General features: G+C 43.0%; 1 protein-coding gene across 1 annotated transcript in view; it reads left to right on the forward strand.

The window, feature by feature from the left end:
* LOC146857855 (uncharacterized) overlaps positions 1-22,177 on the forward strand; it is a 651,000-nt gene that overhangs the window by 625,459 nt on the left and 3,364 nt on the right. The window contains exons 55-56 of the mRNA XM_085648551.1: positions 307-412; positions 8,849-8,986. Of these exons, the coding sequence (XP_085504677.1) occupies positions 307-412; positions 8,849-8,986 (244 nt within the window). The remainder of the gene's footprint in view (positions 1-306; positions 413-8,848; positions 8,987-22,177) is intronic.

The following is a 22,177-nucleotide window of genomic DNA, read 5'->3' on the forward strand; positions in this document are numbered from 1 at the left end:
GGGATTGGAGGAATTTCGGAAATCCTGCATTCACACCAAACTGAGAAAAGCAAGATAATGGATATAATGAGTGGAATATTTGTATTAAGTATTTCCATGAACTGACTTTTGAGAAGTCATCTTTTTTAGACCTGTCTGTGATGTTTTTTAAATGTAAAATGTTTTCATTCTTAATTTTAGAAAAATATATGTAGTTCGATGATAGGACTATGATTAAAAACAGATTGATAACCCACAAAACGCAGGCCTGGTGACGACTCTCTTTTGTGTTTCCAAAAACAATTGCATCTGGCCTTTATCCTCAAGGTTTGGAAGCGGATTCACTGTGAAGATGCACTTGAGGGACATCTCGGTGGATGTCGAGGCACTGACCCAGCTGATGCGTGGACGCTTTCCCAACACATACCTGAAGGTAGGTGTCAGATCAGAGAAGAAACATGGGTTCTAGAGTCGGATTATCTTCGCAAATCGTTGGGGACAAGGACTGTGCGGTTTGTTATAGGTCTCTCTCTCTACTGAGACTGAAAGACCAACACAGACATTTTACAAATTGTCTGGTGTGAAGAGACCTATTTAGGCTGCTAGTGCGTCTCAACTGGCTTCTGTAAAATTTCGCCTTCGCCAGCGAAATCACATAATTTCCAACATTTCACGTTACTCTTATCATGCGAAATGCCATGATTACGCCATGACCCCAAATTACGCAATTGTGATGTTGTTCAACTTAAAAATCGATTGCAAGAGTACAGGAATAAGGCGGACAAGGGGAACGCGAGTGGCTGTTGTGTTTTAAAACCGTGCGAATTTCTGTGTTTTTTTTGCTACAAAATACTTACTTAAATAAAAAATGGATATGAGGACACATTTTGTGAAAAAATAGCACACATTGCATGGCTAACATTGTGAGTGAATTCACATACTTTTGGTGCATTTTCGTGGTTTTGCAAAGGAAATTAAAAGAAATTTCATTCGGGCCTACTTGTGAACCACCGCTCTGATCACATTGCCTTTAGACACAAAGGAAAAACCTCCCTATTTGTGTGTTTTTGCGTACCCTATACTCTAATTCAGAATAAATTGCCCTTAGGTAATTTTCATTTACAAAACTGTGCTACACAGATTTATTCATTCTTAAATTTAAACATGTATTTATTAAAACATGTCAAATCGGTTTGTGTGATTTCAGGCCATCCCCACAGCATGGGTTTACCTGCAATAGTCCAAAATGCTGCACTAGACAACTGTGGTAGGAGGTGTAGTTGAGGCAGCTGCTGGGAAATACCCTGGGACTGGCACTTATATTTTTACAAATCAAGTAGTGCATGGATGTTGTATAACACATTTAATTTGTTTATCAGTGTAAAAAGAGCCCCTTCCACCATACATTGTACTTAAACCACGTGAAAAATAACCTTCTCCCATTAAACTGTTCTCTGTGCTAATGCAAAACATTTTTTACTTTGAAAAAGCGGTCCGAAACCCAATTAACTTAAAAAAATCCGCTCCAGGTTGTGACAATCATTAAATGCCGCATGATTAATCTTTTTCAGTCAATTGAATGATGTCAAAAAATCTTTGTGGAATTACAGCCATATTAGATCTTAATTAAGTCTGGGCCGTGAACTCCGCTCCGCTCACAGTTTGCGGAGATTTCCGCACTCTGTGTTATGTGGAGCTCGCAGAGTTCCAAAAAACTCCACTCCGAGTTTTTTTCCATGCTCGCGTTCATCAACGTCAAGTTGGCGAGCGAGGAAAATCCACTTCCCGGTGAGATTTTTCTTCATTCGCGATCGTCAACAACAAGTTGGTGAGGGCGACCGTGGAAAATCAACCTCTTGGCTAGATTTCTCAACGCAGGCACTTAGATTTCTCATTGCGAGTGGTTGTGTATGGTCCCGACCGCTCGCGTTGGGAAATTGTCCGTTCGCGTTGAGAAAGCTGCCGCTCGTGTAAAAATCTACTTGAGCAGCAGAAAGGAAGCAGCGCTCGCTTGCGCTGTGCATGGTGCCGTTCGCGATGATTGCATAGTGCAGACACGCACCTGGCTCTGAAAATCACAGCGAACAGCATTTATCCAACACACGCTGCCGCTTGCAGAGCTCCTCATAGCAGAACTCCGCAAACTCCGCCCAGGCTTAGTCTTTATACACAGCTATTTAACAGACATTGATTCCAGAGTTTGGGACAATATTGTCAATTGCACATTTGTCCTGGATGGGAAATGGGCCTTTGACTGTAAGTAGGTCCAGCACTCATGAAGTGGGAATGCAGCCCGACTCTAACTGAAACATGACTATTTATGGCATTTCAAACCACCGAAGGAGGAATCAAATTTCAAGTTCAATCCTTTCCTATAGCAATTTCCGTGCGAGAATGCAGTGACTCAATGGTGATATGTGTAATTTCTAAATCTATGCAAAGCATATTTACGAAAATAGCCCATAGACTCTTCTCTTGTTCCCGTTCCAATCGTCCTCTGCGCTTTTTTGCGTGTGTCTCACCCCCATGAAGGCAGTACAAGTCTACAAGGCATGTGAATGTCACCTACAGTTGGGCGGTCTCAATAATTACTGTATGTAGATAAAAAGAAATTGGCAGAGTGTGCATACTACCTGAGCCACCCTGTCAACCTGCTTCCCTACTGTTGGCAGCTCCAAGAGGTCCTGCATAGACTTTGGTCGTACTCTGGCTGATTGCCAACTCTTGGTCTTTATTCTGAATCACTGGACTTTCGACGTTTTGGCCCTAACCTTCCCAACACCATTCCCATTAGAATGCATTGACCGTGGTGGGATTCTGAGAGTACAAAACAGTAGAACACCTAAGAAACTGGAGTTTGTTGTTTTCAAGCAAGATATAGTCTATCCAGATAAAGCCAGAGTTGGGAAAAAGAGCTAAGAACATTTGTCCTTCAGTGATGGACTCTGGACAACGCACTAGCGGCTATTGTCACTCTTCATGCTGCTCTCTGTGGATGGTGAAAGGCCAGCGTTAATGCACATCTTCCTCAACCTCTTCTTGTCCTTCAGCTGCTTTCTATTGGATCACATCATAAATATTGTCAGGGATCCAAATTACCTGTTTAACAGAGGCATTGAGAATCACTATCTCCCTGTGGAACCCTCGGTCTTTGAGTCATATCAAAAAGCCGCACGAAGGCACATTCTCCGTATACCGCAGCGAATACAGGAATGATGTAGCAGGTTTCCTGTCATATCCCAAAGTGGTTTGCTAATGACAGGCTTGCAATTGTCTCGCCTTGTGCATGCATCTTCCATAAAACATGTTTAGTGAGCTATTTATTCTCCCGCTGCCTTTTTTTCGGTGAGACGCCTGGGCTGTTCAATTGTCATTGATAATTTAATGCTTGTCGTTTTGCCACTTGCAGTCCTTAAAGATTTCTAACCCCACAAATTAGTGACACTAAAACGCTCTGACTTTTACATCCCCCAAGAAAGAAATGTTTGATTTGATCACTGCTCACTGGGGCATCAGCAGTTTTATTCGCGCTGAAGGCAGACACAAGAAAAGGAAATAGGACTGCAATAAATGCACATATGGCATGGTCAGAAATAGTGGGAGGTGGACTTATGAAATTGCTCTAGATACTTAAATAATGTGTATTTTACTCAATAACTCAGTGGTAGGCTACCCTCCCAGTTGATAGTGTACTCTACAAATCTGATGCAAATTGTATTTCCATGAAAAAGTTAAAGATTGCGTAAACCCTGCTGGTACTCAAACTGTTGGTGCACATGGTCAATGCAGTCAGGGCTCAACCAAGTGAGCTATGCAGCCAGATCATTATCCCACACCAGCTTTCACACTGTGAGCTCCTCAACACAAGGATACTTCAATCATAATACCCAGTGGATCCTTGTCTTCTAGAATCCATAAACTACACAGAGTCTACCTAACTGCACAGGATCCTCCGATTCAGAATATTAATAGTAGGTTGGACAGCTTCACTAATCTCCAACTCCCACATACCTAGTATCCGTGGTTCAGTTTTTGAAGGGTCACAGCACAGTTTACCAAATCTCATTCCAGCACTACACCACCTTTTCCGCACTTGCATATTAGGCTAAATGTTGGGTTAATAAGTTGTACCTTTGCTTTCCGTAGTAGAGTTTGGCATGTAGTGGCTCTCAGAGTATTTCCTAGGGACACATTTTCCAAAAGCCTCCGACAGAGTATTTTATTTCTATGGAAAAAAATTAAAAACTGCAGCCTTTTTCTAAGAATTGGCCATTATAGAGTTACAACAAACAACAAAGAACTGGAAAACAAGGCTACAATTAAGGACAAAAGCAGTTGACATAACAATAAAATGAACAATGTTAGATTCTATGCGAAAATATCAATGCAAAAACATCTGAATCACTTTACCTCAGAGTCTATCTATCAGTATTTCTTACATCTTTTATTTGGGACGGTGGAATTATTTTCAATTGTTTGTTGTCCCTGTTCTGTTCTCTTAACTGAGTATAGACTATTTTTTCACTCTGATCACACAATGTAGCACCCTGTTACAACTTTTTTAAATGTAATTTTTGTCCATTGAACTCTTCTTTCTTTTAATCATTTTACTTTTAAATAAATCCGACACCCTAACCTCCCACTTATACTATGGCAATAGCAGCATAGTCTTGATTCTCCCATAAACCAGACTTCCCAGACAACTCAATCAGGTGACAAAAACATCATTATTGCTTTCACGTTCAATAATATTTTCATTATTTTTTTGTATATGTTAGCACAATACCTTATTGTATAAGGACAGTTATAATACGATTTTCAGTCAAATTTAGAATTCTATTGGACAGATGGGTAGTTTAGGCTTCAATAATTTTTTTAAAATGTAATCATTATAAAAAAGAAATGTACATACTCAGCTAAGAAGAAAACAAAATAGAACTCCCTGCCAAATTCCAGACCCTCCCCTCGCCCTTCCCATGACGTCCCATTTTAGAGTCCAAGATTTATAGCCCATGTTTCAATCCGGCCACAGGTTGTCCCATGTGTGGCTTGATGCAAAAAGTAGAAGTCGTTCATCGGCTAGCAGACCCAGGCCCGTGCCTGTAATGAAAACATGTTGATCCACTACCATCATTGGTCTTTCAACAAATTACTTGTGGAAAGAAGAGTTTTTGAGGCACTTCCTTAATTCAAGGCGAACAAGGGAAATTAAGATGGGAAAGATGTGGGAAGAAGACAAGAGGGAGTAAGGGGAAAAGGGTAAGAGAAAGTAAGAGTGAAAATGGAGAGGGAATTTAAGCTTTGACCAGAGTTCTAACTGTTACCAAAATGAGTGTAAATGTAATGGCATGCTTGAAAGGATGATGCGAGGGAGAGGGTTTGGTCGAAAGAGATAATAGTCTTGATGACTTTCAGCTCATCAAGAGTATAAGCAAATCAATTACCTTCAAAGGGTATCAAGCATTGGCAAAGCCATATTGTATCGGTTTGCCAGTGCTTCTTGTTTGCCACTATTGGCTTGTTTACTTGAAGCAGCTTTAGCAAAGACAATAGTGGTGCCTGGCCATCTTGGAAGTGTATTTTGTGTACTTCTAAAATGCAGACAGATTGTGTCATGCCACGTTACATCACACGGCATGGCACCCATCATGGAAGTTTAACGAATGCATTTCCAAGTTGGCCACCATGTTGCATTACCCACTGTGGAAACCATGTTGGAAGAATAAAAAACACACTTGCTAAGTGGCGGCTGTATTGTATGACATTGTGTTGTGTCACACAATATGGAGATCAGCTTGGAAGTATCAACCAAAATATTTTAGAGATTGGCGCAACTTTGAATCACGGAACGTTGTATCACAGAATGTGTTGCCAATATTAGAAGTATGAAAATGACAGCTTCAAAGAATGCCGGCCACCACTGTTGCTTCTGCCGGAACATTTTTTCAAGGCATGTGGCAATCACAAAGCCAATAGTAATGAATGCCTGGAGAGTGGCGGGAGGTGGGAGAAATGCAGCGCAGGAGTGGGAAAAAGGTGGGCGAGAGAGAATCTGTGACACCAAGCCAGAGTGGTGCTCAGTGTTGTAGTTAAGTTAAAGGTAAAAATGTGCAGTTAGGTGGGGGAGAGAGAGCCTGATGGGGGGTTTAAGGGAAAGAGTGAGAGAGCGAAAATAAAGAAATAGGCACAGTATCAGGACATGCACTTCAATAGAGAGCTAAATCACAAATGACAATGAAAAAAAATGAAGAGTGGAGGCTGCCTCTGAACTGGGGTGGTGAGGCGGGGTGAAAATAAAAATAAAAAAACAACCTACAAACACCGCGACCCCTCCTGCGTCCTCTTCTCTCGGCAGTGCACTGGAAGAACGGAAGCACCTAGGCTCCCAGACTCTCCCAGCCAATCTCGACGCTGCTTTACAGCAGCTTTGTGATTGGTCTGAGCGCCGTGGTTCTTGCCTCAGAAAGGGACTGTAAGCCTGTGCATGTTCCTCACCAGGCCGTGCATTACAGCCGGGTGGGGAGCATGCAAAGTGCACATGACTTGGCCGGTCAAAGAGGGCGGGCCAAACCGTCATGCGCAGTTAGGGAGTGTCAACCACTACTGTCCCTGCTCCAGCCAGTCCCACCCGCCGTAACCTGGCTCCGAGTCGGCAGTGAAAAATAAAATGATAACGTCTTTGTTATTATCGTTTTATTTTCTTCTGTTTGCACTGCTCAAAGAGCGAGGCTCCTCTGCCTTAGTGGAGGAGCTGCCACTGGGCAGCGGTCATACAAGGCAGTGCGTAAGGGAACGAATCCAAGGGCGCTACGTAAGGGGGCTTTCTGCATGCTCTTCGTGAGGCTCCTCCTATGGAGGCCGTGTTGCCAGTTCTCGCTGGCATTCCAATAAATGATCAAAATACATTGAGGGGAGCAGGAGGATACACTGCGTGGTTCTCTGGTTTACGGCAACACGCTCTTAGCACCATTTCACAGGAAAGACCAACAAACGTCGTACGTTTATCATCATTGGCCCCCGGGCTGCAGAGCACAGCTGCACATTTTGCCTCCTGGTGATGGGTGAATGAACAATATTCTTGTTAAAAAACAATGTACCATAAAACAGGCGTATGAAGTAGGGACACAACTGGCGGTACCTCATTTACTTGTGTTGTTTCAGATTTACCAGGGTGAATACGTAACTACCCAAGGACCTATTTAAACACCTCTCATTCAAAAGTCATTACTCCTCCAAGTTTACTGTCCCCCTGCTGCCCTCACTCTCACTTCTCACCCACACACAGGGAACTTAAAGGAGTAAATCTACAAATAGACATTTAATCCTGGCATGACTGTAACTGTACTAATATTTTACATTCACATCTGGGTCAATCGCTGGTTATGACACCAAATGGAAACACTCAAATGTGCATTTCTACATATTTTACAATTGCGCATAGAAGAGCCATCATATTTTGTGATGGAATTTTTTTATGAAAACAAAACTGCACAGGGAAATTTTTCCTGTGAATAAAACCCTAGTTTTTCGGGTATTCCAATCCCCTTTTTCTCTGCAAAGCGATTTACTTCTGCTCTTGAGTGAAGCAGATATGTGACATTTATCAGAGTTCAAAGGTGTCAAGGAGAAACATGCAAATACCCACAATTATGTATGCAAGCCTCGGAATTCTAGTCCTCTACGGTGAGTACATTTACTCGCAAAAATAACTTTATGCAAGTAAATCATTGTACAGGGGCAAAAGCAACCTTTGAAAATTCCAGAGGTTCCAAAAAGGGTGGTTTTGCACTTTCACAGTAGTCAAAACACATATGTTCTTTGTGATTTGGGAGCAGAGGGACTTAACACAGGATTCGAAAGGCTGCTGCTTAGGCTATAAAATGCTGCTTTCAAGTCAGTTGACTTTGACACAGGTTATTATGAAACAACTCAACAAGGAGTCCTGGCCCTGGCCTTCATATGAACGCCATCCAAACACCAGTCTTCAGCAATGAACGGCAGAACTTGCAGGCCAGGCCAAGCAGGTGAGACCTGCAGAGGCGGCTGGTAGGGAACGGTGGCTGTACAAAATAAAAAAATAGACAAAAAATATAAAAAACACGCCTGTTGTTCACGCCGCCAGTCGCCGCCTCTCTGCAAGACTCTCCTCGTCGCAGGGGAAGCACACTGGCTCCCTAAGCAAATGACAATGCTTCAATGCAGCATTGTAATTGGTTCCCCTGAGCCAATCACAATGATGCATTGCAGCACTGTGATTGGTCTGAGCTCCGTGGTTCAGTGCTCAGACTGGTACAGGGAGCCTGTGCATTTTCCCACCAGGCTGTGTAATCCAGCCTAGTGGGGAACATGCAAAGTGCGCATGAATTTTTGGCCGGCCCAAGACGGCTGGTCAAACATTCATATGCACTTTGAGAGGGCAAACCATTCCTCCCTTGGCCCCTGCTCTGGCCAGCCCCGCCCCTCCCCGCACCTAGGAACGGAAAAAGGAAATGATAATAGCACTTTTCGTTATCATTTTCTTTTTCCTCTGCACTGCTTTAAAGCAGTTGGGCGACTCTTCTCTGCCAGAGCCAATGGAAACCGAAGGCTCCTAGTAGCATGTTTTTAATAGTAGTGACTTAGCGAGTTTGACATAGGCCCTAATGGAAGCAAAGAAAATGGCCCCACCATGGGCTAGTCAGTATATGACATCTAGAATCGGTGTCAGCAACTTGTGAGTGAAGCAGCTGGTGCAGTAGGCTCCGTATAGCCCGATCCCTGATGCTGCCGCACCAGGTTAGACCTGGGCTTCGGGTATATTCATACACAAATGAGATCTGTCTGGTAAGGCAGTCATTAAAACACTGACTGCAACTCTTTCTCTTCGCAGGATCATCACTTGACCATGCTTGAGTACCATGTGCCTGTCTTCGCAGGAGGAGTGGCCAACATTTTCGACCTCCTGGAAACCAACAAGGCAGCGTTCAACATCCAACACTTCTCTGTTAGCCAGACTACCCTAGATGAGGTAAGGGGCAAAAGAGATAAATTCGACAAGGCGTTTCTTCACTCACCACAGAGAACTTTCCAAAATACTTCAGAGCAAACTGGCTGTTTACACAAGCGGGAATAGTATTCACATTAGAGGAAGATCCTGCATTATTTAGTGTCTCCAAAGATAAAAATGTGAAAAAAGTGTCATTGCCCAACTTGTGCTTGTGCTAAGACTGTTATGAAGCGAGCAGCATGTGTGTACCAAGCTCAGCATATTCTACTTCTTAAGGGACTTAAATGAGTCTTTTTCCTCAAAGCCCATCGTGCATGCAGTTCTCTGAAACACAACACATTTGTTTCCCCTCCACACCATCTAACAATCTACCTGCCTTAGCACACCTCATCTTCCATTGTCGTCCTAGCACCATCCCTCTTCATTGTTTTTTCCCTACCCTTTCCTTTCATCATCCTCGCTCTATGTAATCTTTGTTTTACTTTTCCAAATACCTTAATTTGTGCTCCTGTTCCACTATTGTTTTATTATTTAACCATTTAGTCTCAATCTTGCAATCTGTTGCTGACCTGAATTCAAAATTCACTGCTCTGATGTCAGAGCAGTGAACAGGTTGGGCCCTGAAGCTAGCGCTCTGGTGGACTTGGATCCAACTCCTCCTTGTTTCTCCTTTCTAATCTGTTTGCCTCCCCCTCCTCCCCCCAACTACAGTGGGTCAACCAACATTCTTGGTAGATTACAATTCAGCAAGGCCCACGGCGCTTGGAACCCACTGTGCTCCCCAAATTGTGATTGCCAGTGGGTACATACTGGTATGTACAAATCCAATTACAGTGCTGTGGTATATCTTGTATTAGAACATTGGAATGTTGAGTGCTCCATTGAAAACAATGGAGTGCTCCGGGCTTCTAATGGCTGGTAGAAGCCAGGAGCATCAACGATTCAATTTTTAACAAAAGCCTCATAGAGCCCGAAGGGATTTCAACCCCACTCGGGTTCCGTAAGGCCTTTGTTTTACAAATTAGAAGAATCTGCCTTCTAGGGGCATAATGTTCTAATAGCCTTGGAGCCCTCCGTAGTGGGATTTACCGGCCATTAAAGGCCCGCTCCCTTGTTAAAGGCCTTCGCCTACAGCTCGGGCCTTTAACACTGGAGCAGGCCTTTAATGGCGGGCTTCTTAGGCTATAATAGCACTAGCAAAAAGCTTGCAAGCGCCCTAGCAGAGGACCACATGTAGGCCTGTAGTATCTTGGCACTAGATGGCTGGATCCCTGGACAAGATGTAGCAAACTGAAATAGCATAGTGGACAAATGATAGCAGATTGCAGGAAAGCTGTTGATAATTTATAGTCAATTGAAAAAGACATGCTGGCGAGGTAGCTCAGTGACTTAATAATGCTCGTTGCAGATATTTGCATTGATCTGAAGGCAACAAGTTCAAAGTTAAAAAATTAAGACTTTTAAAGTACTTTATTCATTCTTTTGTCCAACTTAAAAGGATAAGCATTTGACCAATGTTACCCCCCTACAAGAAAAGACATTTAAAACAATTCTCTTCCCCACTTTAGCCCCTAAACTTCTCAGAAGCCTACCACTTCTTAGCTGCTACTATTTCGCTTATATTAGTACCCTCTGTGGATTGCGCCTGTACACCAGAGGTACTGGATGCCTTCGCAGGTGATAAGCAGCACTTTACAAATAACGTATGATAAGATACTGTTTAATGTTGACCTGTTCTCTTGTGCAAGTCCATATGCATTCTCCAGCCACCACACACTTTTTCAAATTTCCTTGGACATCCCCTCTCTTCATTCACCACTCTTTCTGCTTCCATGTATATATTAATGCCTATTAACCATAATTGTTTGGTGGCTTGCTACCTTCCCCGCATTCTAGCAATGTCTCTCTTGCCTACTATAAAGCCCAATTCAAAGAACATTACTTTGGATGGTGGGAAGTCCACTTCATATGGTACAGTGTGGTGTACATGGTATGTATGCTTCTAGTATCTCTTCCAACTCCCGGATGATAGTTCTTCAATACCTGCTAATAAGGAGGCCTTCCTAGACCGTATGTTGGAACCCTCAGCCGAATTACATTATAGAATGTGGGAGTCTGAGCACTACCATTTTATAAGGTCTCTTCTATTATAAAGTGTTCCATCTAGGATTTGTAGCTGGATGAACCTCAATCTGCATTTCATTAGGATCAGGTAGGGTACAATTTATAGAGTGCACTAATACCCAAAGGTGTCAAGGTTACTGTTTCTATAGGGTATATCCATGTCTTCCGTGGGCTCCACATCTCTTTCTCTAGTCTCCTGCAGTTTAGATAGGGTATCTGGCTTGTTATTGACTATGGTTCAGTTTATTTGCAAGACCACTTTGGGGGGTATCTCTTCCACAAGCTACTGTCTAGCACTTCTCCCTAGTTGATATCCTCTGGCCCCAGGGGTTTGTAAAGCTGCAGATACTTATATAACTGGGTATGCATCATTCCATACGGTTGCTGTAGTTTTCTAAACATTTTTAACCCTTCTAGGTAAACCACATGTCCTATTCTAGAAATGCCTATTAACGTGCAACTTTTGGAAGCCTCTCAATTTCTGCACTTCTTTTAGCGCTATTGCCTTACACAATGGCGTCTCTTCTGTTACTTTTCCTTGCAAGCCTAAATATTTTACAGTTCTGTCCCAAGAGTTAAGGCATTCCCGAGTAAACTCCAGCAACATCCTTTTGTTATTCCTACTATAAACAGAATGGCTATATGCATGGGTTTCCATTTTGAATCTCTCCATCCACATTGCTGCTTTGTGACTTGTCTTAAACCCCCACTCATTCACAGTCTGGAGTTCTGTGGCCAACCAGTACGCTCCGATATTTTGGAATGCAATACCCCCATTATTTACTGACAGTTGTTGTAATGCTCTCCTAGGTGTAACTGCACCACACACAAATGTATGCACTGTTTCACCAATCCTTTCAAAGTAGTAGTCTGGAATAATGAAAGGCATATTCTTCAGAACATACTTTAGTTTAGGAATTGTAATAATGATAAAAGCCTGTCTGATCTTACCTTAACCCAGCATGAGGGAGGCATTATACAGAAGACAAAAAGCAAGAGTGAAAGCAGGCAGCCTAGTCAGATAACTTTCTGTAATTTAAACATGTCTGTGAGTACAAGATTCAGCTTTACCATCGTTATTGGCACATCATAGAGTAATGCTATCTACTTGCAGAGTCTCAAGTAAGTATGACCGATCAATAGAATCAAACGCCTTTTCAGCATCAAGTGATATGATTGCCAGCGGATCTTGTATGTTTCTTATTTTGTCTAACCAGTTGAGTAAATTAAGGTTCACTCTTGTCGCCCTTCTCAGCATAAACGCTGTTTGACCTATGTGTATGAGGGAATTAGTAACTTTCACAAGACACATCGCCAAGTTTTGACCAAGATCTTGATTCCGGTGTTGAAGAGTGAAATGGGCCTCTAGGAAGAACACTCGTTTCTAGGCTTACATTTTTGTGTATTACTACAATTATCTCATGTCTTAAGTGTGGAGCCACTGCCCCCTTTGCCCCGGCTTCTTTAAGTGTATTTAAAATGTGGGTTTCCAGTATGGGAGACAACTTCTTGTACATTTCTACTGAGAATCAGTTGTATCACGGTATCTTAACAGTTTGCATTTGCTGCAGGGTTTCCAAAGACACTGGAGAGAAGTCCTTCTCCAAGGTTGCCCTGCCTTCATCATTTAAGATTGGTATGACCAGCTCACTCAGGAAGTCCGCTATGTCACCCTCTGTAGCAACTCTTCTTTCAGCACAGAGCGCCTAGTAGTATTGCGCAAATGCCTGCTCTTTAGCCAAGTCTGTCTTGGCTAACTTGCCATTTTCTTGTATGATTTTGCAACGTAGCTTGTGATCCTGTCTCTATAATGCTTCGTATACCTGGAGCTCTCCTTTTAGGGCTACAACTTGTCTTGCCTTGCATGTATTGTTTTGTGCGATCCGGCTTTGTGCTAATAACAACTTTAAATGCCTCCCTACATGTTGAAAAGGAATCAACGGGGCCTTTGTTTTATGTAAGCATAACATGTAGTTCACCCTGCATTTCCAGACTTTTTGTTTGTATTTCCAATCCAAAGCGTCTAGTCTGCATGTGGGCTTCTTGTGTTCTCCCACTCTCCAATACAATCTTTATAGGAGAATGGTCAGTGATGCCTCTGCCCAAGAATTCGGCCTTTTGTATTGCTGTAATCTCCTCCGTTGGCATGAATATGTATTTAAAGCATGAGAATGTCTTATGGGCCCCGAATAAAATGAAAATGGTCTCTCTGAGGGGTTCTTAATTCTCCAGGTGTCAGCTAGAATCAGTGCATGTTTGAACTGCACTAAGCTAGTGGGTGTGTGTGGAGTCCTAGGATTAAATGTTCTCTTGTCGGATTCTCTAACTAGAACATTGTTAAGGTCTACTATGGCATTGTGTTGTCTATGTCTAGGAGTAGAAGGCCCATTCTTTTCGAGACCACCTTTGAAGCCTGGGTCGTGCATATTCATACAGCCTACTGATAAATTATGCCACTGCCCCTCTTTTGATTTTATTAGCCAGGCCATTGATGATGCATGATAGGATCATTACTTCTTCCATTTCAGGTTTATCACTCATCAATGGCTTCTCACTACTATCCCCCACTTAAGAACCCACTACTTTTGTGTCCGTCTATGTGATCTGTTATACAAACCAACTTTTCAACTCAACTTTGTTACCCAACATATCCTCCCTCCTTTATGCAGGTTCAAAAGTACCCACTTCCCCAACCCTGGAAAGGTCTGTCACTCCTGCCCCTACTTACATCTTTCTACTATTTATCAAAACAGTCCCTTTATGTTATGTTTTGTATCTTGCACCGTGCCACCTCATTGTCCTCAAGACCCCTCTCAGTCTCAAGTCCTTTCAACAAGATATCACAACGGATTAGAGTTTGTCTCTTTCTCCTTGAGACTTTTCTTATTCGGTTTCTATCTTCTGTATGCTACTTTGCCACACCTCTGAATCCCCTGCCTCTCCATCTTCTCCACTGCTGTAAGGAGATCCATGATGATAATTTTCTAGACGAGTTGCATCCTGGGTGGCTTGAATAGTCTTTAAATTCCTTTGTGGGTGAGTTGATTTTATCAAAATGAAAGTTGCAGCTTACCCAATCCTTCCACTGTATCGAAGAATATGGTTTATGAGTTGTAGATCAACTTTATCTGAGCTTGGAGAAAAGACCATGTCTTAAATATTCATTGCCCTAATATTTGTTTTGACATCCTCAAAGGAAAGCTTTTTTTCCAGTATCGCTTTTGAGAATTCTGGGAAAAAAATTATCCATGAGCCCTCAGAGGCAGCCTTTTTATGCTCTCTGGCCATTCTGAGGATAGCGTGCCTATCACTGTAATTGAGGAACTTGACAATGATTGGATGAGCACATGCCCCAGATCATGTTTCTGAAACATTTTGTGGTTTTAGCAGAGTAAGCAGCTATTTCTTGAGGAATCTTTGTGGTTGGTTACCTTCCCTCCCTTCTTGTATTCCAGGTATGCAAAGGTTGTTCTGTCAGGAGCAGCCTTCCACATCTTCTATCCAGTCTTAAAGCCAGCTAGTAGCCATTGTTAGGCGTTAAAGGGAAAACTGTGTCTGTGTGTAGGTTGTTCTACATCAGACACCCTTTGTTCAACCTCGTTGACTCTGTCCACCTCATCATGTATCTCTTGTATTAGGAGTGTCACATCAATGCTAACCTCTATTATTCGAATTTCTAGCATTGAGTATGTGTCCTTAATGGCCTGAAGGATCAATGCATTATTTGCTGTTGTATCGAAGTATGTGTCTCCTCTAACGAAGCACCACTCCTGGTGTTTTCTGCCAGACTGTGTCTACTCTCTTGGCTCTCCATTTAGCATATCTGTCTAGCTTGCTATGTTATTTTGGGTGGACATTATCCTTCCCCATCCTGGAGTGGGATGCAAGATCGGTTTATGGAAGCGATCTGTGGGCACTATTTATTATGTAGCCTCTGGGTCTTGAACTTTAGCTTGCATGGGTCTTTTTTTCTTGCCATGTTATCTCTACCTCTGGTCCAGGTATACCCCATCTCCATGGACCCCGTGCCTCACTGCCAACCTATCACTGGCTCTCTCCTAGTCACTGCTACTTTGAAAGAGAAAGAGAGATGGGAAGGCAAAGGGCACCATCCTCTCCAAGTTTATTAATCCTTTGTGCCAAGCCAAAATGTCGGCCGTTCTTAGGCCAGTGTTTGTAGCCACACCCCTGTGGATGCTTCTCCTCTCTTCAGATCTTAATAGGGAACTTCCCCTGTGAGTATCGACAACACAGGTCTTAAGATTTCTAGACAAATGGGCCCCATCCCAGGTCAAGTCCCTTCCTAGTTGTTGTCTTTGGGCCCACAACTATGAAGTCTATTAGGCAGGTTCCTTCCCACTGGGACTCTCTCTCCTCTCCTCTCCTCACCTTACTGTCTCTGGTTTTTCTCTTTGAGGCCTTCCCAGTCTGGTAATGTGCACCGGCCCAGAGCCACCGGCTTTTGACGTGATGGACCAGGCCTACACCTCTGAAGGCTGATTTTTGAGGCCGCACCGCTCTGTCCTATTCTTCTCACCAGCCTTATTATAGCCCCCTTCCTATGAGTCACTAGGCCTCCCAAGTCTTAGAGTTCTCAGCTGCTAGGCGGCACCCAGGCCGGGCCTAATAAGGTCCAGTCAAGTCTCAATAAATGAATCCTTGCTCAACCCATGGGAGCTTGGCAACGAGCAGTCAGGCTTAACTTAGGAGACAGGTATGTGTGAAGCATTTATTATCACCAAAACAGTAAATAAGTAAAAGACACAGCACAATAAAAAAATACAAGACCAATTTATAAAAATAGAGAATATTTGTATCTATAAACTGAAACTAAAATTACAAAAGTCCAGTGTAGGGAACCGGAGATAAGAATTTTTAAAGTTTAAATTAAAAAAATGTGCATTCTAGCACCACTCGTCACTATATGGTTGTGCTGGACTGGGACAAAGTCAAGGTTTTAGGCCGACCAGAATGGAGTGTGGGTCGGATAGACTGAGTACTAGGTTCCGGTCATGATTTTACCTTAGGACTTAGTCTTTTTCTTGGATCTTTTCTTTCAATGTCGAGCCCTCTGGTTCTCGGATCCAGAGTTCGCTTTGACTACAGCAGCCTACTGCAGCACGATGCCTCAGTGAGTCTCTGGAAATCTTTGTCCTCGGCGTCGATGGCGAGGAGCTCTGGAGCTTTAGAGGGACAAACCAGCGAGATCAGGGCAGTTCTCAAGTCGAAGACAGTGGCTTGACTCTCAACGTCGAGCTAGTCTTCTTCTGGAGCTTTTAAACAAAATTTTGTAGAAAGTTCTCACATTTTTTGAACTTCTTCTTGGTTGTTTCCTCTGTATTGAAAAGTGTCCGGCAGCACCAGCCAAAGGTTTTGGAAGCTGAAGTTTGCCTCTTGAGGTTTGAGACTCAGTCTCCCACAATGAACCGGGGCAGTCCAGAAAACTCCAGTTATACCTGGTCAGCTTAAGTAGTCCTCTCTTTGGCGGCTGAAGGTGGCTTCTCCCAGCACGTTTCTAGCTGTTGCTACTCAGGGAGTCCACTCCTTTTCATTTGAATCAGGCACAGTCCTTTTTGTGGAGCCTTAAGATTACAGCAGGTGCAGTCCTTCTGAGTACAAGCCTTCCGTGGTGTAGTCCAAGGGTCCAGCTGGGCAGTCTTCTTCAGATATTTAAAGCAGTGATTTGAGGAGCTCCTGCAGCTCTGCCATATTTATCCTCCATTATGAGCTGGCAAAGATGGGGATACGCCAACAAATAGGGGTTAAGTCAGACCCCCCCCCCAGGATATTGGGTGAGCAAATTTTGTGGCACAAAAATAAATTTTGCAGCAATATTGTGGGACTTTATTTTACTCATAATCATTCTTTTTCAGCCTTAAATCCGTGGAACCTGTTTTAGCAGAGTATTCCACTTTGAAATAGGCTTGTTTAGAGTTTCCGCAGCTCTACGGAAGCACTGCTCCAATCCTAACCTCATGGGAGGGTGTCGTATTTCTCCCTAACACACCCACATATCACACACGTGCTAACCTCATGCATCACACATCATACACTGGTGACCCCTAGTACATCTCATACTATACACCACACTCCTGGAAGCTGGGACACCTGCTATACAAAGCATTGCTTGCTCTTCACTCACTTCTTGGCATCAGGCAAAATGTAAACTTACAACTGCACAAATATAATGCAAAACCCTCTACCTGACCAGTAACCCTCACCCCCAGATGTCTCTCAGCTCTCAATCAAATCCCAGGATGGGTATGAGATACCTCAATACACCACACACAACATATCTGTTGGAATAATTTTACATACACTATCTGTAAAAAAAAATATTCCAGTGTTTCCTAAATAACACACTTCTATTTATTTCTGCATTATTAAAATACTTCTGCTATCAAAACAAAACTATACTGATAAAATGACAGTTACATTTGGTAACATATGTGGATACAAAAACACAGTTTGCAGTTCCTAAAATAGTGATCTGATAGTAACAGTTTCAAAGGTGGCAGCTGTTGTTTTAAGTGCAGTCCTATGATATTAAAGTGCATTGTACTTCATGATGAAACATTATCACATGAACAAAACCTACTAATATCATGGACATTATAAGATGGCCACAAGAGGTGGTCGGTGCTCGTTTAAAAAAAATTGGGAATTAAGAGGCAAAAATATCTGTTATGTTTTCACAATCCTTTGTCAGCCTTGTGAACAACAAAAAAATGATTGCATGCTCCAAATTTCACGGGCGGTTTTGTAAAAATCACTGGCTTTTTACAAAACTGGCGATTTCGCAACATTTTTGCAAATGGCAAAATGGAGGGTCTGTAAAGCTTTCTCCCTCTGCTGTGACCACTTCCTTTGAAGCGTGCCATATTTTTCACCCAGAATGCACTGTTATCAAAAAATCTAAATGGAGTGATGCTCTTCTTGGAGTGTGTGTCTGTGTATCCAACCTAAAGTAATGATGAACAATTCACTACAAGCTCCTTCCAGCCCCTGTCCTAATCTAATTAGGGGGCTCCCAACCGGCTGGGATCAAGGAAGTGGGGGCTGGTCTGGGTCCTGAGACATCTGTTCTCCTCCCTTTGAAATCCTACCTATCTCCCCAGCTCCCTTCCTCTCACTGGCTTTTCAAGGAAGCAGATCTCCTTCCACCAAATGGCTGTCTTGTTTCAGCCCCAGGCCTCTTCACACTTACTCAGGTATCAGCTTGGCTCAGGCTGTGAAAGGATGGCCTATCAGAAGAGGCTTCTACTGGTAACCATTATTTTGATACTTTGAATCAAACTGCTAGCTAACTCCAATCAAAAGTTCGACTTTATTTAAGTCTAATAAAGCCTTCTCATGTTAGCCTGTGGCACTAGCAGCACTACAATGGGGTAAAACGACTTTGGCTGTTTTTCCCTACCAGGGCTTTACACACATCTTTTATATTGTCCCTGCTTTTTTATAACAATGCACCCTACCCTTGGGGCAACTAGGGCAGACCTTAGGGGTTACTTATATGTACTAAAAAGGTAGTTTTGGACTTTGGAAGTACTGTTAATTCCAAAGTCGAATGTAATCATAGTTGTTTTTAAAACCAGTCTGCATGGCAGGACAGGCTTTAAAATTACAGCAGCCACCACAGCAGTGCATACTTAAGTACGTTAAGTCCACTGGAGTCTCTAAACCTACATGCCCTACCATACACTAGGGACTTACAGGTATGTTGTCTTGGCCATTAGAGTTATACAAATTATCATCTACCTTTTAAGGACAGAGCACTTCCCCAGGGCCTGGTTAGAAGAGCCCAAGGCATTTTCATACTAACCACCATCATCAGTCAAAAAATGAGGGTGATAAGGGCAAAAAAGTATGACTTTTCTACGGCTCCCCTTTTCCCGAGACAAAAGGTGATTGGTAACTAACCTACACCTCATCATCTAAGTGCACAAAAATCTCAAAAGTACATCTGCATTGTCATGGGCAGTCCGATGTCTGTGTTCCACTGTAAGGTGCATCCCCTGTAGGGAAATGGACCACCTCAACAATTTTTGGTTCCCACCTCATCTGCATAAACCATCTGAGAGGTCTGTGGTCAGTTTGCACTAGGAAGTGAGCACCAAACGGGTATGGTCTCAGCTTCTTCAGGAACCAGACCACAGCAAAGACCTCCCTCTCAATGAAACTCCATCTTTGCTCTCCGAGGAGTAGTCACTTGCTAATGAAGAAAACAGGTTGATCCTGGCCCTCTTTGTTTACTTGTGCCAGTACTGACCCAATCACTTACTCTAAAGAATCTGTCTGCACCACAAACTCCTTAGTGTAGTAAGGGGCCAGTAGAACTGGTGCAGAACACATAGCCTCTGGGGTCCAGATTACCTACTTGGGCTACTTCTTTGAGGTAAGCTCTGTCAGGGAAGCCACAATGGTCACATAGTTCTCTACAAACCTCTGGTAGTACCCAGTCAGGTCAAGAAATGCCCTGAACTGTGCCTGGGTTTTAGGAGCCTCCCAATCAAGGATGGTCTAGATGTTGGGATGGAGAGGTAGTATATGGCCTCCACCTACAAGGTGACCCAAGTACACCACTGAACCCTGCCCTACCTAGCATTTCCTCGCCTTGATAGTCAGGCCTGCCTGCTGCAAGGCGTGAAGCACTTCCTTCGGGTGGTCCAGGTGCTCCCCCCAGGAGGAACTGCATACAGCTATATCATCTAGATACATAGCACTGAAAGTTCCCGACCCAGATGGTACTCTGTTCACCAATCTTTGGAAGGTGGCAGGAGCATTCTATAAGCCAAAGGGCATCACTTTGAACTGAAACTGGCCTCTGGGGTAGAAAATGCTCAGTGCTTCTGGACTTAGGACAATCTGCCAGTAACCTGAGGTTGCATCAAAGGTACTCAAGTACTTTGTAGCTCCTAACGCTCATCATTCTAAGTATGGGGAGAGCATCAGTCTTGGTGACTACATTCAAACCTCTGTAGTCCACAAAAAACCTTAATTTTTTCCTTCCGCCTTGGGGATCACGTTTGGGCACCAGTACCTCTAGACTGGCCCATGGACTGTCAGAGGACTCAATTATCCTCAACTCCAGCATCTTGGCTACTGTAGTTCTGCAATTACTTTCCTATAATAGTTATAATAAATTCAATGTTGACAAGTTGTTTGATTTATTGAAACCATTATTTTGATAATTTGAATCGTATTGCTAGCTAACTCCAATCAAATGTTAGATTTTAGTTAACTTCAATAAAGCCTGCCTGTTTTAATCTATGGGGCTATTAGCACTACAATGTGGAAAAACAACTTTGGCTTGTTTTCACTACCAAGGCATATAAAACCTCTTTCATATTGTCACTACTTTTTATAACAATGTACCCCTTAGGGTACCTAGAACAGACCTTAGGGGTGACTCTTATGTACTAAAAAGGTAGTTTTGGACTTCGGATATACTTTTAATTCCAAATTTGAATTTGGACGGAGTTTTGTATTAAAACCAGCCTACAAAGCAGGTCTGGCCTTAAAATGATGCCTGACACCACAGTAGTGCATAGTGTATTAAGTCCACTGGGGTCTTCAAACCCCTTATGCCCTACCATATGCTAGGGATTTATAGGTAGGTTGTCTTGGCTAATAAGAATTATACCCCTTTTCATATAACTTTTAAGGGCAGAGCACTGGCACTGGGCCAGATTAGCAGTGCCCAGGGCACTTTTAGATTCAGTAACCACCAGCATCAGTCAAACATTGGAGGTGATCAGGGCAAAAAGGATGACTTTCCTACAAAAGGCTTGTATCATAGTTTCTTATTAGAGCTACCTTCTGCTGTCTGAACGCCTATAATTAGAACATTTCATCAATTGTAGTAACATATGACAAATGAGTAGGAGTATCACAGAGCCATCTTCCCTTCACGCTATAGAAATGGCTCCCCTCCCTCAGACACAGGAGGAGGGAGCCCTCTCATATAATGATCACAGCCCCACAATGAGACTTCAGTGCATCTCTTGGATCCAACCTGAGGAACGAAGGAGCCCTTTTTATAACATGTTGCAGCTACCATAGAAAGAACAGGCAGGGCACCAATACTGTCTGTACTTGACCCTGCCAACCTCCCACTGAGAACTGTGGGCCTCCCTCTGACACGGTTGCAGGCTGCATTAGCTATCCACTCATCTGTGCCTGCTCCCAACCATCTTTGGTGTGTTCTGGGTGGCCTTCTCCCTTCTGCTGCCTAACAGTCCCCAGGCTCCCACCGACAACAAAGGGAAGGGTGGGTTTATCTTATTACTCAATGGGGGGGGTTGTTCCAGTGGATTATGCACTGCATAGCCAGTCATAGTTGGTTATAGTCTCTGTGGTGAAGTAGAGATGACAGTCCGCTGCTAAACTGCAAAGAGGCCACTTTTGCACTTAGGAAGTAAAAACACATAACTCAACGATGGTTAAACATTAAAAAAGAGCCAATTTTTCTCACAAATTTACAGGTGAACTGTGTTCTACAATGACTGTGGTTTCTATGTTTTAAAATTTCTGACATTAGCCAGGCAAAATCAGTTTTTCAAGCGGTGTTTAGTATATAAGTGGCATAGGAACAAGAGCCAAAGCCAATGTCCTTTAAGACTCTTTAGGTCTTGAGTTAGCCAAGACCTTCTGGTTTTACAAAAATTATATGTATTTTATTCTTACTTTCAGCAATTCCTCTTCATTTAATCCTCTGTTGTATCATTCACATTTTAATTCCACCAACTACAGTAGAGTGAGGGGCAATGGGCCAGGCTTCTTTACCCATTGGTTAACTTCAGTGTGAGTGACCACATTCTGACCTTCTAAAAGGAGCACATCCAGACACACAAATGAGTTTCCTTAAGTGCCAGGGACAATAGGGCTGTGTGTGATTTTTAAGACCAAAAAATATATTTGCTTTAATCCAATTTTTTTAGACTGATGATGACCCAATAGCTTCCACAACAGCCTGCCAACCTGCAGGTGTAGCCTAGCCCCTCCTCTGCCAGCAGTGAACCACCTGCCATATCTACAGATTTCCTGCCATCTTGGTTTGGATCTTTACATTGTTAGTGTTTGCATCAA

Source organism: Triturus cristatus, chromosome 3_2 (assembly GCF_964204655.1).
Source record: "Triturus cristatus chromosome 3_2, aTriCri1.1, whole genome shotgun sequence".
NCBI lineage: Eukaryota > Metazoa > Chordata > Amphibia > Caudata > Salamandridae > Triturus > Triturus cristatus.